The sequence below is a fragment of the Trachypithecus francoisi genome, unplaced genomic scaffold (assembly GCF_009764315.1).
Source record: "Trachypithecus francoisi isolate TF-2019V2 unplaced genomic scaffold, Tfra_2.0 Lachesis_group11, whole genome shotgun sequence".
NCBI lineage: Eukaryota > Metazoa > Chordata > Mammalia > Primates > Cercopithecidae > Trachypithecus > Trachypithecus francoisi.
Genome location: NW_022681456.1, coordinates 64142240 through 64157378, shown reverse-complemented (window position 1 = coordinate 64157378; position 15139 = coordinate 64142240). Strand labels below are relative to the sequence as shown.

At 37.7% G+C, this 15139-nt stretch overlaps 1 protein-coding gene across 2 annotated transcripts in view; it reads left to right on the top strand.

Annotated features, from left to right (window-relative positions):
• The first annotated feature begins 8252 nt into the window (after positions 1-8252).
• Positions 8253-15139, top strand: part of MYRFL (myelin regulatory factor like) — a 123933-nt gene continuing 117046 nt past the window's right edge. For both annotated transcript variants that reach the window (XM_033221282.1, XM_033221281.1), the window contains exon 1: positions 8253-8574. In XM_033221282.1, coding sequence (XP_033077173.1) covers positions 8529-8574 — 46 coding nt within the window. In that variant the 5' untranslated portion in view covers positions 8253-8528. The remainder of the gene's footprint in view (positions 8575-15139) is intronic.

Genomic DNA, 15139 nt, shown 5'->3' with positions numbered 1-15139 from the left:
ATATGTGGAATTATAGATTAAAATGTAATTGAAATATATTTAGAAAATGTAAGAGATTATCTTCCTGATCCTACTCCTTTTAGGAAGAACTTCTTAAACTGGAAGCAGAAAAAAAAAACATAGAAGATAACTATAAAAGAAAATAAGTTACGCTATATTATAAATTCTTAATTTAGAAATTGTGCATCAGTGGTTAGGCATTGTGTCTCATACCTGTAATCCCAGCACTTTGGGAGTCAGAGGCAGAAGGATTACTTGAGCCGCTTGAGCCCAGGAGTTCGAGACAGACCTGGGCAAAATAGGGAGACTCCATTTCTACACACACACACACACACACACACACACACACACACACAATAGGGAGACTCCATTTCCACACACACACATACACAAAATAGGGAGACTCCGTTACACACACACACACACACACACACACAGTGTCCATCAACTTGGGAGGATGAGGTGGGAAGATTGCTTGAGCCCAGGAGTTCAAGTCCAACTTGGGCAACATAGGGAGACCTTGTCTCTAAAAAAAAAATAAAAAATAAAGCCAAACTACAAACTGTGAAGTGATATCTGCAACATTTATAACCAGTAATAGCTTAGTATAAAGAATGTATACAGAAATTCTACAAACCAACAAAAAAGGACAGTGTCACAGAAAAATAGGCAGAAGACTGAACCAGGCCTTCCACACAATTAGTGCATATTGGCCAATAAGCGTATTAAGAGGATTTTCATCTCTCAATCAGGAAAATGTAAATCAAGATGACAATGACATGTTCAAATTCATTCGATTGGCAAAAATGAAACAATAAAGTCAAGTTTTGGAGAGGGTTTTAGTTAATAGGATCACTCACATATTGCTGATGGGAGTGGGGTTATCAATTGGTATATCCACTGTGAAAAACCGTTAACTAGAAAAGTTGGGCCAGGCCCAGTGACTCATGCCTCTTCTTTGGGAGGCTGAGGTAGGAGGATCACTTGAGCCCAAGAGTTCAAGACCAGCTTGGGCAACACAGGGAGACCACATCTGTATAAAACTTTTTTTAATTAGCTGGACATGGTGGTGCATGCCTGTGGTCCCAGCTACTTGGGAAGCTGAGGTGGGAGGATTGCTTAAGCCCAGGAGGTTGAGGCTGCAGTGAATCATGATTGTGCCACTGCACTCTATCCTGGGTCACAGAGTAAGATCGCATTAAAAAAAAAAAAAGTGTATACCCATGGGTCAGCTATTTCACTTCTCAGTCAGTATATGCTTGAGAAATGCTTGTACGAAATCCCCCAGATCACACATATAAGAATGTTCTGGAATAAATTAAAATGTCCATTTGTAGGAAAGTGTAATGTGTTCACAGAATGAATGACGATTACATGGCAGCAAAATGAATGAATACCAGCTACTTGCAGCACAATAACTCAGAACGAGAAAGCAATTCTGAGAAAACTATATATAACATACTTTTCTCATAAAAGTCAAGAACAACTAAAACTGAGCAGCTGTTTAGGCATTGTCATATGTGACAAAACTTTTAAAAAGTAGTAATAAAGTTCAAGATAGTGTTACCTCTGGGTGTGGGAGAGGTAGAGGAGGAGCAAATCTATGAGTAAGTCACTGGTAATGTTTTAGTCCGTGGGTGAGGTGGTGGGTTTTTGGGTGATTCATTTGTCATTAAAAGTAAGTACATGAGCTGGGTGTAGTGGTGGGTGCCTGTAGTCCCAGCTACTTGGGAGTCTGAGGTGGGAAGATCCCTTGAGGCCAGGAGTTCAAGGCTGTAGTGTGCTATGATTTCACCTGTGACTAGCTACTATATTCCAACCTGGGCAACGTAGTGAGACCGTGCTCTTCTCTAAAAAAAATTCAAAAATAAAATAAATGCATGACAAATGAATAAGAGAGTTATGCATGGAACATCGGTGGTTAATTATGAATCAAGCATTATTATTAGCCCAGTTATATATGCCTTCATTCCAAAACAAAAAATAAAAGGTAACAAGATTGTTGATGAATTAGAGGGAGGAAAGGAAAGAGTTCAGGTCTGAATCTTAGGCTTTTGACTTGAGCTATTGCAATTTACTGAGATGGGGAAATACATGGTGGGGGAGAGTTTGGGTACGTGCATAACGGAGACAGAAATTCAGTGTTTGACACATCAAGTCTGAGGTGCCCACTGAGCATCAAAGTGGATATGTTAAGTAGGTATTGCATATACAAGTCTAAATTCAGTAAGGTCAGTCCGGGAGATAATGTGGGGAGTAGTTAGCCATGGGATCAGATGGGTGCTTTAGAGACACTGGAGATGAAGTACAGCACTGAGCCCTGAGTTCCTATGGCCGAGAAGAAGCCTGCAAAGATGAAAGGAGGAGCTGTTAGGAAGAGCAAGGCAACAGAAAAGGAAGAACCAGCATGCTGATTATGTTCAGGAGAGTGTTTCTACACTGAGTTTAATTGCCAAGATTACCAATTCTAAAGAAGAGGCAGACTCTTGGACAAGTTTTTAGAAATTGGTTTGGAGCTGGGGTGAGAGCCTGGCCTAATGGAGACAGCTCTGGATTGGGAGTCACTCAGACCTACATTCTGGTCTAGGTTTGGCTCCCAAAAACGGAAGGTCAGGTATGTCGCCACTCCTCTTTCTTCATGGTTTCTCTCAACTTGAAGACAATTTACAGTCTTTGACTAAGCATCCACACTGGAAGAACAAGATTTGGTTTCTGAACATTGGGTCTTAGTCCTTAAAATAACTTGCAGCCTGTTAGCTCTTCACTTCCTCCCATCGCCACCACAAGAATTCTATGTGTGTGTTTTGTGCATCCAGAGCCTAAAACGGGACTGTTTTTGGTCATAGGCTTTTGTTTTCAAAGGTTTTTGTTGTTGCATTTTTCCCTAGATAAAATGTTTTTCCTATAAGACACTGCTTAAGAGAGTCCAATGCTGTATGAATTTGTATTTGTGTTTAACTTTTGTGCTTAACAAATCTGCCATGGCTGAATTCTCAGTTTCTTAAGCAAAATTCTGGGGCTTATTCTAGGTTCCTTTATTTGTCATTGTCACTCCTAATCTAGTTGTCAGCAAATTCCATCAGCTGTCTCCGAGACATCTTAAATCTGTCCACTTCCCTCCATGTCCACTGCTACCACTCTGTCCAAGCTATTATCATCTTTCATCTGAACTCCTGCACTAATGTCTGCTGTCCTTGCATCCACTCCTGCCCTCCTACAATCACTGACAGCAGCCACAGGGATCTTTATAAAATGAAAACCAGATAATGTCACTTCCCTGCTTAAAGCCCTTTTAGTGGCTTCCCATTGCATTTAGGAAAAAAAAATAAAAGCAAACTGGCCGGGCGCAGTGGCTCATGCCTGTAATCGCAGTACTTTGGCTGAGGCGGGCGGATCCCCTGAGGTTGGGAGTTCGAGACCAGCGTGAGCAACATGGAGAAACCCTGTCTGTACTAAAAACACAAAATTATCCAGGTGTGATAGTGCATGCCTGTAATCCCAGCTACTTGAGAGGCTGAGGCAAGAGAATCACTTGAACCCAGGAGGCAGAGGTTGTGGTGAGTAGAGATTGCGCCATTGCACTCCGCCTGGGCAACAAGAGTGAAACTCCGTCTCAAAAAAAAAAGAAAACCCAAACTCAATAGAGTCAAGTTTTCATAGTGATAGTTGTTAACAGAGAAATAACAATGAAAGTCAGCTTTTAAAAACTTCATGAAAATTTGCAAAGCTAAAACAACAACAACAAAAACTGTAGAAGAGGAGTAAACTTGCTAAAATATTAGAAGAATTGAAACCCTTCCTAAAGGCAGCTTCTCAAGGGAGCACAAGTTCACACACAGTTTACTTCTGGAGGAACGTCAGAGGTCATGAGGATTAGATTCTAGAGCTAACAGGTCTCAGGGACAGTCTCAAGAGGGATACAGGGATCCCATCACCACATCCCCAGACTTAACCGCAGCAGCTCAGGTTTTATCTGTTTATCTATTGGAGCTCTCTAGGAAATGTCAATACCAAAACAAACCGAAACCAGAACTAAACTAGATTACTATTCAAGAGGATGATTCTCTACCGAATCTGCAAAATGGGGATATCAAGAGAGTTGGAAAATGTAAGAGACATAAAGACCGTAATCAGGGAAATACGCATCATATTTGTTATTCACTGAGGGAGGAATTTCCACTTAAATCCCATTTCCACCAGCTGGATTGTGCTCTTAGTGGAGTGCTCTGGACTCTGATTAGTAGATTTTCTAGTCCTCCCAACAACTTCCTTCTCAATTCTCTTCACTTTCTGCAGATCTCGGCACCAAGGTTGCATCTTGTGGGCTCCATTGTGTTTTCGTACAGTGTGCTATTTGTCCTTGACAGTGTTTTGGTTTATTTTTCTGTTCATCTTGTTTTTAAACAACTGCCAGCATTTAAAAATGAGGATATCTAAAATCTGCGGATCAAGCTGCTCTTTTAAAATGTGCTGTTTTGACAACACTGAGCCCACATTCTTGAATGATAACACTTGGGTTGAGTGACTCCACCTGTCGGGTGGCTACACCCTTGCTCAGGGTATGCACTCCCGGGTTTGCTCTATGGCCCACCACCCTGGATTGTCTCCCTGACACCAAGGTTAAGGGACCCACTTGACTCACCTGCCAGGCCTTGGAAGTATTTCAATTTGGAACCCCAATTCTGACCTTAGCTTCTCAGGCCATTAAATGAAATCTCATGTCTATGATGCTTCCTGTCACATCACTGTGCTGCTGAGAACATGAAGTCTGTGGGTGAATTGGTGGACGGGATCCAGAATCATTACTTGGCAGTGGATTATAGTGTGATGACTTATTTCCAGTGGCCTCCAGGAGACTTGGCTGGGAGCTTCTCTTGGAGTCTAGGGTTAGCCAGAAGCTACATGTTTTAGGCATCTTAATTCATATTTTACCTACAGGCATATAAATCCTTAAAAAAAAAGTTTGACTTCATCCTTGCTCCCTACATCCAGCCAGTAACCAGTGCTTTGTTCTACGTCATCTTACTTCAGGCTTTACTACAGCCTACCTGGATTTTGCAGTAGCTTCTTAAAATGCTTAAACTTTGGTTATTGCCCCAGCCAACACATTCAGCCACAGAGATCTCTCTAAGTTAAATGGGATTGTATCATGCCTCACACCCACCCAGAGGAAACTGGCAATAAATACACTTAGAATGAATATGCATGGAATCAATTACATTCAGAATCTACCACTATAGGTAGTGAATACAACGGAGGATAGCAGAAGCTGGGAAGGGTAATGGGGGTTGCGGGATGGGAGGATAAAGAGGGATAATGGGTGCAAAAATATATAGAAGGAATATGGTCTAGTGTTTGGTAGCACAATAGGGTAAATACAGTTAACGATAATTTATTATATATTTCACAATAAAGGAGTGGATTTGGAATCTTCCCAACACAAATGATAAATGTTTTAGGTGATGGGTACCCCAATTACCCTGATTTGATCAGTACACATTGTATGTTTGTATCAAAATATATGTATCCCATAAATATGTACAACTATTATGTATCCATAAAAATTAGAAACGAACTACCACCATTCTTCTTCAGCCTGTTTTCCAATCTCCTCTCGCACCATACTAGGCATACAATCTCTGTACCTGTGCTGTCTTCCAAGCCATTGCTCATGTTTTAAGAAACATACCTATTGTTTTATATATCCTGTACCACTGTAGGATGACTGTAGTTAACAATAATGTGTAGTTTCAAATATCTGGAAGGAGGATGTTGAATGTTTCCAACATAAAGAAATGATAAATGTTTGAGATGATGGATATGCTAATTACCCTGATCTGATCACTACACATTGTATGTATGGAAGTATCATTGTGTACCCCATGAATATGGGCAATTATTATTTGTTAATTAAAAAAATAAAATTAAAAAAAAACCTACCCACTGTTTAAGTGTATTCACATCCTAGCTCTTTGTGGCACCTTTCCAGATCCTCCCAGATTCAATTACTCTCCTTTCTCTGTTCTCTTGAGACATCTTCCCAGCTATCAGTCTGCCCTGAGTTACAGTCACTTGTGTTTTTCTCATGCCCTAGATTTCAGTTTATGGAGGGCTGGGACTATTATTTATTCATCTTTTTATTTCCTGCACCCAGCAGACAGCTTCACATAATTGTTGAAAATTCATTTCTTTAAACAACTTGATGATTTTACTTATAGATCTGAGGGCCAGTGTGAGCGTCAAAAGAATCTCCTAAACCTTTTCTAAGCTAAACTTAGTTTGCTCATTTTTCAAGTAACAGTATATGTGTGTAAAATTTTAAAATATATATTTGGAATTATGTCACCTACTAATTCTAATAATGAAACAATAGACAAATTTGGAAAATGGCCATTCTGCAAGGCAATGAGCCTGGACTATAGAAAAAAGTCAAAATCATGAAGAGCACAAATCAAAATGACAAGGGGACTGTTCTATGTTTTAAAAGACATAACCAAAGGCAGTGCATGGACATCCATTGGGTCCTTAATCAGAAATCAAAAACCATAAAAAATATTTTGGAGACTGGAAGAAATTATATATGAGGTGATAATACTACATTTCTTTGGTATAATAATGATATTGTGATTGTGTGGGAAAATGTCCTTACTGTTGGGACACATATACTGAGTTATTTAAGGGTACATAAATATATACAACTATTATGTATCCATAAAAATTAGAAATAAACTACCACCATTCTTCTTCAGCCTGTTTTCGAATCTCCTCTTGCACCATACTAGGCATACAAAAATTATATATGAGATGATAATATTACATTTCATTGGTATAATGATATTGTGATTGGGAAAATGTCCTTATTGTTGGGACACATACTGGGTTATTTAAGGGTGACGTGTCAAGATGTCACCAACTTATTTTCAAGTGGTTCAGCCAAAGGAAGGATATGGAGATATATATCTCTCCATATCAATATCAAATCTGATCTACCTTCTGTTTTTGAAATATATATATAATTACATATGTATTATATATGTATTATATATAAAATATAATTATATAATATAAATATATTTTTATTAAAATAAAAATATATAATTATATATTTATATATTTATATATATAATTATATATATTTATTTATATATAACATCCATATCCACTGCTACCACTCTGTCTCATATATATATATATATATGAGAGAGAGAGAGAGAGTCAATAATTGGTAAGTGTAGGTGAAGAGTATATATATATTTTACAGTACTATTTTTTTCCAAATAGAAAGTTGGGAAAAAGAGAAAAGGAAGAGGCTGAAAGGATAATTTAATTTCCTAATTGTATTTTGTTAGGCTATTATTAAATGAATTATAGCTAAGCAGTGAAAACAAAACATTTATTTGGTTTTATATTTACGAGTGAATCCAGCTACTAGTGACTCAGCTATAAGAATTATTAAATTGGTGGCCGGGCGCGGTGGCTCAAGCCTGTAATCCCAGCACTTTGGGAGCCGAGACGGGCGGATCACGAGGTCAGGAGATCGAGACCATCCTGGCTAACATGGTGAAACCCCGTCTCTACTAAAAAATACAAAAAAATTAGCCGGGCGAGGTGGCGGACGCCTGTAGTCCCAGCTACTCGGGAGGCTGAGGCAGGAGAATGGCGTGAACCCGGGAGGCGGAGCTTGCAGTGAGCTGAGATCTGGCCACAGCACTCCAGCCTGGGCGGCAGAGCAAGACTCCGTCTCAAAAAAAACAAAAAAAACATTTATTTGGGTATGGTTTTATATTTACGAGTGAATCCAGCTACTAGTGACTCAGCTATAAGAATTATTAAATTGGTAATGCAGTTTTTGTTGCTTGTTAGACTTCTTATACTTTATGGTTTATACTTTGGAAGCAAATAAGCTCTAGAGGAAATGGAACAGGTATGTATTAAGGAATTTAAGTTTTTGCTGTAAGTTTAGAAATACTTAAGAAATTCTAACTTTTCATTAGCACAAGACTTTTAAAATTACCTGTGATTATAGGTATCAAAAGTAATTATATTGATTTATCCCTTTTTTCTAGATTAAAAAAATAAGTATCTTTTATTGGTGGTAGCTAAATGGATCTAGTTGATAAAGGTGGAGATATAAATATATTGATGTAAAAGGACAAATAAGAGATAAGACTATGTATTTATTGCCCATTTATGTAATTACATGTGTCACTAAGGACAAAGGTCCTTAAAGACGAAAAGCAGAGTAGAAACAGTTCCCTATATTAAGACAGATGAATTTGCTACCTCTTGCCTCTTCATGAATTTTTAAAAACATGCATGGTTGCATATCCTTCCAGTTTTATAATCACATTTGAAAACTCAACTGTCTTTCCGGGCACAATTTGATGGCCGAAGATATGCTTCGCTCCAATAAAAAGAAAATGATTTTTCAAGAGCATTCGTAGGCTTCGAATCAAAGGGACAGTACTTACTTCCTGAGGTCTGATAACCATTGTTTTACGAGGAACTAGTACTAGGACCACAGCACCATGGATGTGGTAGGCGAAAATGAGGCCCTGCAGCAGTTCTTTGAAGGTAAGAGGCCAATTTCCAGCATGAATTTGCTGCTTCTGAGAAATGCTCACTATCCCTGTTTCACCTTTTCCGTATTCCCTTAAACTTTGTTTTGAAAGAAATGCTATCATACTTAGGTAACTCTCCTAATTATCAAAAGTGGGGGTTTATGTGCTGCATTTGAAGCAAAAAATTAATGGTATGGATAGAGATTTTAAGCAAAACAGAATTTCCATCTTATAGTTTGGTTGTTAGAATCAAGGAGTCAGCATGTTTATGTTATTATTACTTGTCCCTGTCCTGTGCTAGATTTTATTTTTTCCCATACCCTATGTTTAAAAAAAAATACATAGCCATGCTCAGATTCTATGTGAAGGGAAACATGACTATCCTTTTTACACGGTAAGGTATTTTGCATGAGGGAGTATGAGAAGAAGTGAGGGAAGACCTGTTCATTTACAGAATCTAGGAATCAGTCAGCAGCACAAGTGCTTTTGGTATTTCTTGTACTTTGTGAAGTGCCTGACAAATAATATGTATTTAAAAGTTGAATGGAATGGACTGAATAGTAAACAGTGCTGAACACTAAAGAGTGACGAGGCATACCAAAGAAATGGTGAGATTCTGTGTCACTATTGGGAGGAATCAACACCATGGGGTAGTTTCTGTGGCTTGGATTTTTCCAGAAATGGCAAGAAGGAATATAACACCAAGAGAATTATCACTTTATCTCAGTCCTACCATCCATTCCATTGAATGTTCTGTCTCTGACAGTGGCCAAGTTGGTATTGTCTACCTGAGTCATGGATGGCACATGGTAGGCACACTAATGTTGCCAGATTGTTATTGCCTGATTTTACATCATATGTACTTTTCACTTGAGCAGTAGGTAGTAAGCTTCAATCTACCATTGCATGTATTTTAGAGAAACCAGCAATTTATTGTATACATGCAAAAATCTACTCCATTTCCTTCTAGAGCTAGGGAAGACCTGAATATCAAATCTGGTCTACTTTCTGTTTTTTGAAAGAGATTTTATTTCTATGGGATCCCTATACTGTCCTTGTTTATACTATTTTTGGAGGTTTCTATGGATATAGTTTCTACAAGTCCCCTCTGCAGCTTGTTGCAATTATCTGATCATTATTATAAAAGTATTTTTCTTAGTCCAAACCAAACTCTGTGGCTCCAGTTGAAGCCTTTTTGATGGGGAAAGTCCATTCTCTATCAAAAGAGAATAAAATGATCAGTGTTTTTCTTACATTATCTTTGAATAGTTGGAAAAGGTGGTAGACTTCACAAATTAAAATGAAGGCACTAGCTTAAATGATTCCCATCCCCTTGAAAATCACACAGCTAAGTGTCAATTTTTTCTTATCTCTACTATTCAGCAAATATTGAGCACCTACTCTGAGTCAAGTTCAACAACCACTTCGTTTAAATGGTAGCTTGTAGGGCTTTGGATACTTTCTCTTACATTTTAATAATTTCCTTTCTCTTGACCCTTTTCAAATCTTTAAAATGAAGACAGCTGAACTGAAGCTGATATTCTTGATCTGCAGTCTGGTGCTCTACCTCTGAGCTATACCCTCTCCTTAAATCTGATATTCTCATGAGAAGAGCCAGTTGTTTCATGTCATGCTCCTAATGATACGTTACTGTTTCTAATCAAATAAAATTCAAGGTTTGAAAATCAAGAAAAAATTTGACAATTTGTTACCCACCTGAAAGCTATTTTCTCCATTTCCTCAGGCTCTTCATTCTAAGAAACTAAGCCCTAAATAATGTACTTTTTCCTTATAGACATGTTTGTATTAAAAATTATCTCGAATTAAATGGCCTTGACTGTCAAAGCTCATGATGATCTTAGTTTTTATTTTTAACTTCCAAACGTGACTAATTCTTCATGGTGTCTCAAGAAAGTGACAAGGGTGGTTGTTCTGGGTAGCTGATAATTCCGGTTCTATTTCAAATCCCCGTCTGCCACTGATGCAATAGGTAGGCTTGTGAGCTAAAGCAGAAGAGGCGCCATCAGGCACTCTAGAAACTGCAACATCCTCTGGAAACTCAGACATTGTGTTTCATTGTAATTCTCTTTTACATGTAATTACATGTAATTCACTATGTTTGTGAGATGTTTGGCTTTTTCAGCAAAACAGTACCACTTCAAGAAAAAGGTTTTCAGAAGACAGGTGCATTGTTTTATTTATAATAACTAAAAATTGGTTACAACCTAAATTTCTAATAGTGGTGGATTTATTAATTATGGTTCTAACATATAATGGAATATTTTGTAGCTATTAAAAATGATGACAAAGAAAAATGTTTATGATCTTAAGGAAAAAAGTGAATTACAATGTGGAATATATAAACTCAATTAGATATATATAGATAACTTTCTATAACAAGTTTATTAAAACTGGGTTGCAAACAGTTAATATATTTCCATTCATGCACACACAAATACATAGAAAAAACCAGATGAATATACTTTAAGCATTAACAGTAACTACCTGGAGTGATAGGATTATGAAGATTTTTATTTTCTTTATACTTTATTATCTAAGTGCTTTATAATTTGAATATATAATGTTATAATCAGGGAAGAGTTTATCTTAAAGGAGAATAGGTTTAATTCAGCAAAACGCTTCTGTTTAAGATCCATGTGTCAAGAAAAATTGTAAAAGATTTTGACATGGATTAAAAGGATTACTGGGTGTCTTCCATAGAAAACTATGCCTAAATCACATCATTCTGGGCTATGGGATTCTATGGTGTTTGTGCCTTTCGGTGTAGTAGAGCTATTTTGAAACTCTGTAAATTGCAGGTAACGGATATCGATGCAAATGATTTTTATGTATAGATATGCAAATGAAATATGTTCTTAGGGGGATCAATAGTTTCAGTAAAAGCCATTTTTGCATTTATTTATAAATTCATTCTATACAGTGTATGTGTGTGTCTGATGTTTGAATTCTTCTTTGAAACAGTTGTAACATCTTCCTGGTCCCTTCATTAATTAACTAGTTAAATACAATCTCTAACATGCATTCATATTATATTTCTATGAGAGTCGTGGTTATATCTTTAGAAATCTATATGCTTTAACATTTGCAAAGTTTTAAGTTAACTTGAAACTTTAACGTTTGCAAAGTTTTAAGTTAACTTGAAAACATTGTCAATTTCACTTCAAGTTTGAACCAGATTAATAACATCTGTTGAGCATTTACCACGTGCCAAGCACTGTGCTATTTACTTTACATCATATCATTTTATTCTTACAACAATCTTCTGGATAAAAAGGAATTAAAAAATAAAGTGCAGTAAATCCCATTCCTCACTTTACTTCATTTATCTTTGATAGCTCTAATCTCAGACTCTTAATTTGTACTATCTTGATATCAGAGGACTCATTATTTGTTTCCAAGCTCTTAAAAATAGTTTATTAAAAATGAGTTGGAAACAGTATTGTTGATTATATTTAATCTCTAAAGAACAAATTTTTGAGAAGCTATTTATCCTCTTCATCCTGAAGTAGGTGCTCAAATGCTTTGTTGGCTTAGCACTGAAAGCAAAGAGGAGATTCTGGCCCAGATTGAGCAGAGTGGGAAAAAGTATGCTGTGGGAAAAACTACATACTAAGAGTAGATCACAAGTAAAAGCTCAAGAAGGAAACTGGCAGAAACTCCAGCTCACTTGTTGAGGTTTGTGGGAGTAGCTGCTAGAACCTGTGGAAGGACAGTAACCACCAGGCAGTTCTTGAGATCTACGAGGAAGAATAGTCTGTTCAGGAAGCTGCCATCAAAAAAGCTTTGAACATTTTCTGCCCATCTCTCTGCTTAAGATTTAAATTCTCCAAGTAGCTATTAACCAAAAAAGGGCAGTGGGGATGCAGGGAAGGCAGAAACATCTGCTGTCCATAAGCTGTATAGGAATACCATAAAGTGCCCCATGTTCAGGAAAATGGGGGAAATGCTGAAGGCTTTGGAGCAGACAAGAAGTGACTGAAGTGCTCAACCCAGATGGGACTAATCTAGAAGGGCTTCAGGGAGGTTAAGCAGAATTGCTGTGTAGAGGAGAGCCGTTGCTTGGAAAAAGTGCCTATATGATACTGGCATTTAGTAGGCACTGATACTTATGGAGTGAATGAATGAAAGAACAGTGCAAAAGACTAGTCCATTCAACAAGCAGATACTGAATTCTGACTAGAGCTGGGGCACCTTGCAAGTTCAACTGTATGAAGAGGGAAAACTTGCCCAGGAGCAGAATGGTCCAGTGAATAGAACAAACAGAGGGAGTTGAGACAGAGTGTTGCCAGTTGATAGAATGCCTCAGATTCCATTATTAGCAGAGATAAAATGATCAATGTCTTAAGTGGTTTCTGTATATTATTTCTCTAAAATGTGAAAACAACTTTGATTGGCTGGTTTCTGAATTTCTGACAGAAGAATCAGAAGCTCTGAAAGCCGAATGCAGTGTAGAGGACAGAAGCTGCCCAGTGCTGGCACTGGGCAAGTCTGTCTTATGGGTAAAGAGTATCTCTGGCCTTAGGCCAGTCTCTCAATTCTCTGTCTTTGGGGCCACCAGTTTCCCACTCTCTTAGACAACCAGTTTCCTACGTCCTTTTCCTTCTGTCCTAATAAAACCTAAGCTTGCACAGAGGAGCAAATGGCAAATGATCTAACACCACCTTACACCTCTGTAGAGTCTTGTATTCAAAGTGCTTTCATAGAACATTGAAGCTGTCTTGATCAAAAGCAGCAGAAAGATTACCTCCTCCAGGGGCAGGTCTGGTTAATCTCTAATGGTGGAATTATAGGTATTACGTTGTACCCAGCATCTCTGAAATTATCCCACATAGTTATATATAGATACCTATATAGATAATATCTCTATATAGATATATATAGGTAAAATATATAGAGATATATCTATACAGATATATATGGATATCTATATATGTGGGATAATTTCAGAGATGCGGGAGTTCATTGTTTACCTGTGCAGGCAGCCTCTGATTCTGTGTGGAAACAGCATGGACTTCCCAGGAGACTGGGAACAACAATATGCCAAGGACAGGAAGAACCAGCCAGGTCATGCAAGGAATTTAGGATTATCTGAACATTTCTATGAAATTATCTGAACATTTCTAAGAAATACCTTTCTTCTTTCATGCGGGGATCTCCAAAATGAAGGTGATTTAATTAGAATTTGAAGTGTGCTGTAAGGAGATTAGAGCTGACCTCTTGTCACCTGCCCATGCTACCTTTGAGACCTGTCAGATTTATCACCATCTTTGGGGAGTCCTGGAACAAAATCACCCAAACAAACCCTTCTGAGTGGAGGATCCCCCCACCTTCTTTGGTGTTACTGATATTGTCATCTTTCAACTTTGAAGTTAGAACCTGGTTTCTGGAAGACTCCACAATGTCTTGGAAGCTAAACATTCAATACATGGACAATTGTGGATAATATAGGTAACCTAAAAGAAGAAGATAATTATTAGTAGTAATTTTACTATTTAGTGCTAACTATGTTGAGTTTGGTGTCTATCTTGTGTGCTTTTTAAAACAAAAAGGGGATTATATAATTTGTGCTTTTTAGTAAACATGCAGTAAGCATCTCTTAATGTTAGTTATTCATCATCAACAGAGGTCAGTAAGTTACGGACCACAGGCCAAATCTGGCCTGCCGCCTGTTTTTGCAAATAAAGTTTTACTGGAACATGCTCTTTTACATATTGCCTGTGGCCTGCTTTGATGCTGTGATGGACGAGGTGAGTGGTTGCAACAGAGATCAAAACACTATCTGGCTCTTTACAGAAAATTTGACCAACACCTGATCTACAACCTAATTAATAATCATAATAACTGTTTTCAAGCACTTACTATGTGCTGAGTGCAGAATCATCCTTAGGAATATAGGTTCTGAGTTAGTCGTCCTGGCTGTGAATCCTAGCTCTACCATTGACTACCTCTGGGACTAGGGATAGGTTCATAAGGCTCTGCAGGCCTTAGTTTCCTTGCTTGTAAAATGGGGATAACCCTATCATCTCAAAACGTGGTTGTGAAGCACTATGCCTGGCACAGAGAGACAATAATTTTTAGTTACTATTATTCTCATTGTTTCTTAATTATGATTTTCTCCATTTAGCGTCAAGGCAGCCCTAGGGGATTTCTATCCTTGTATGAGAAACATGAGGCTGACAGAGGTTAGGTAACTTGCTTGAGGTTATCCAGATAGTAAATGGCTGCAAGGTCATTTATTCCTTACCTTGTTTATTCAGTCATTGTCAAAGTCAAAATAAAAATGTAGAGATGAATCTCTAAATTTAATGTTTTATTTGGGAAGAAATAATTGCAATTTGGAGCATACAGGCAGACTAGGTGGTCTTTGGTATGCCTGAAGAACAAAGAGGAGACTGGAGGTTTTATAGAAAGGAGAAATGTTATGTATTGTTCTTTGAGAAAATTAATTTGCACTATGAAAGTTTAGGGAGCTGGCAAGTTTTGGTTGGTAAGTGATAGCAGTGGGTAAAACTAGTTTTAAGAGTTGTAGCAGGTTGTTTCAGCAATGATTATATATA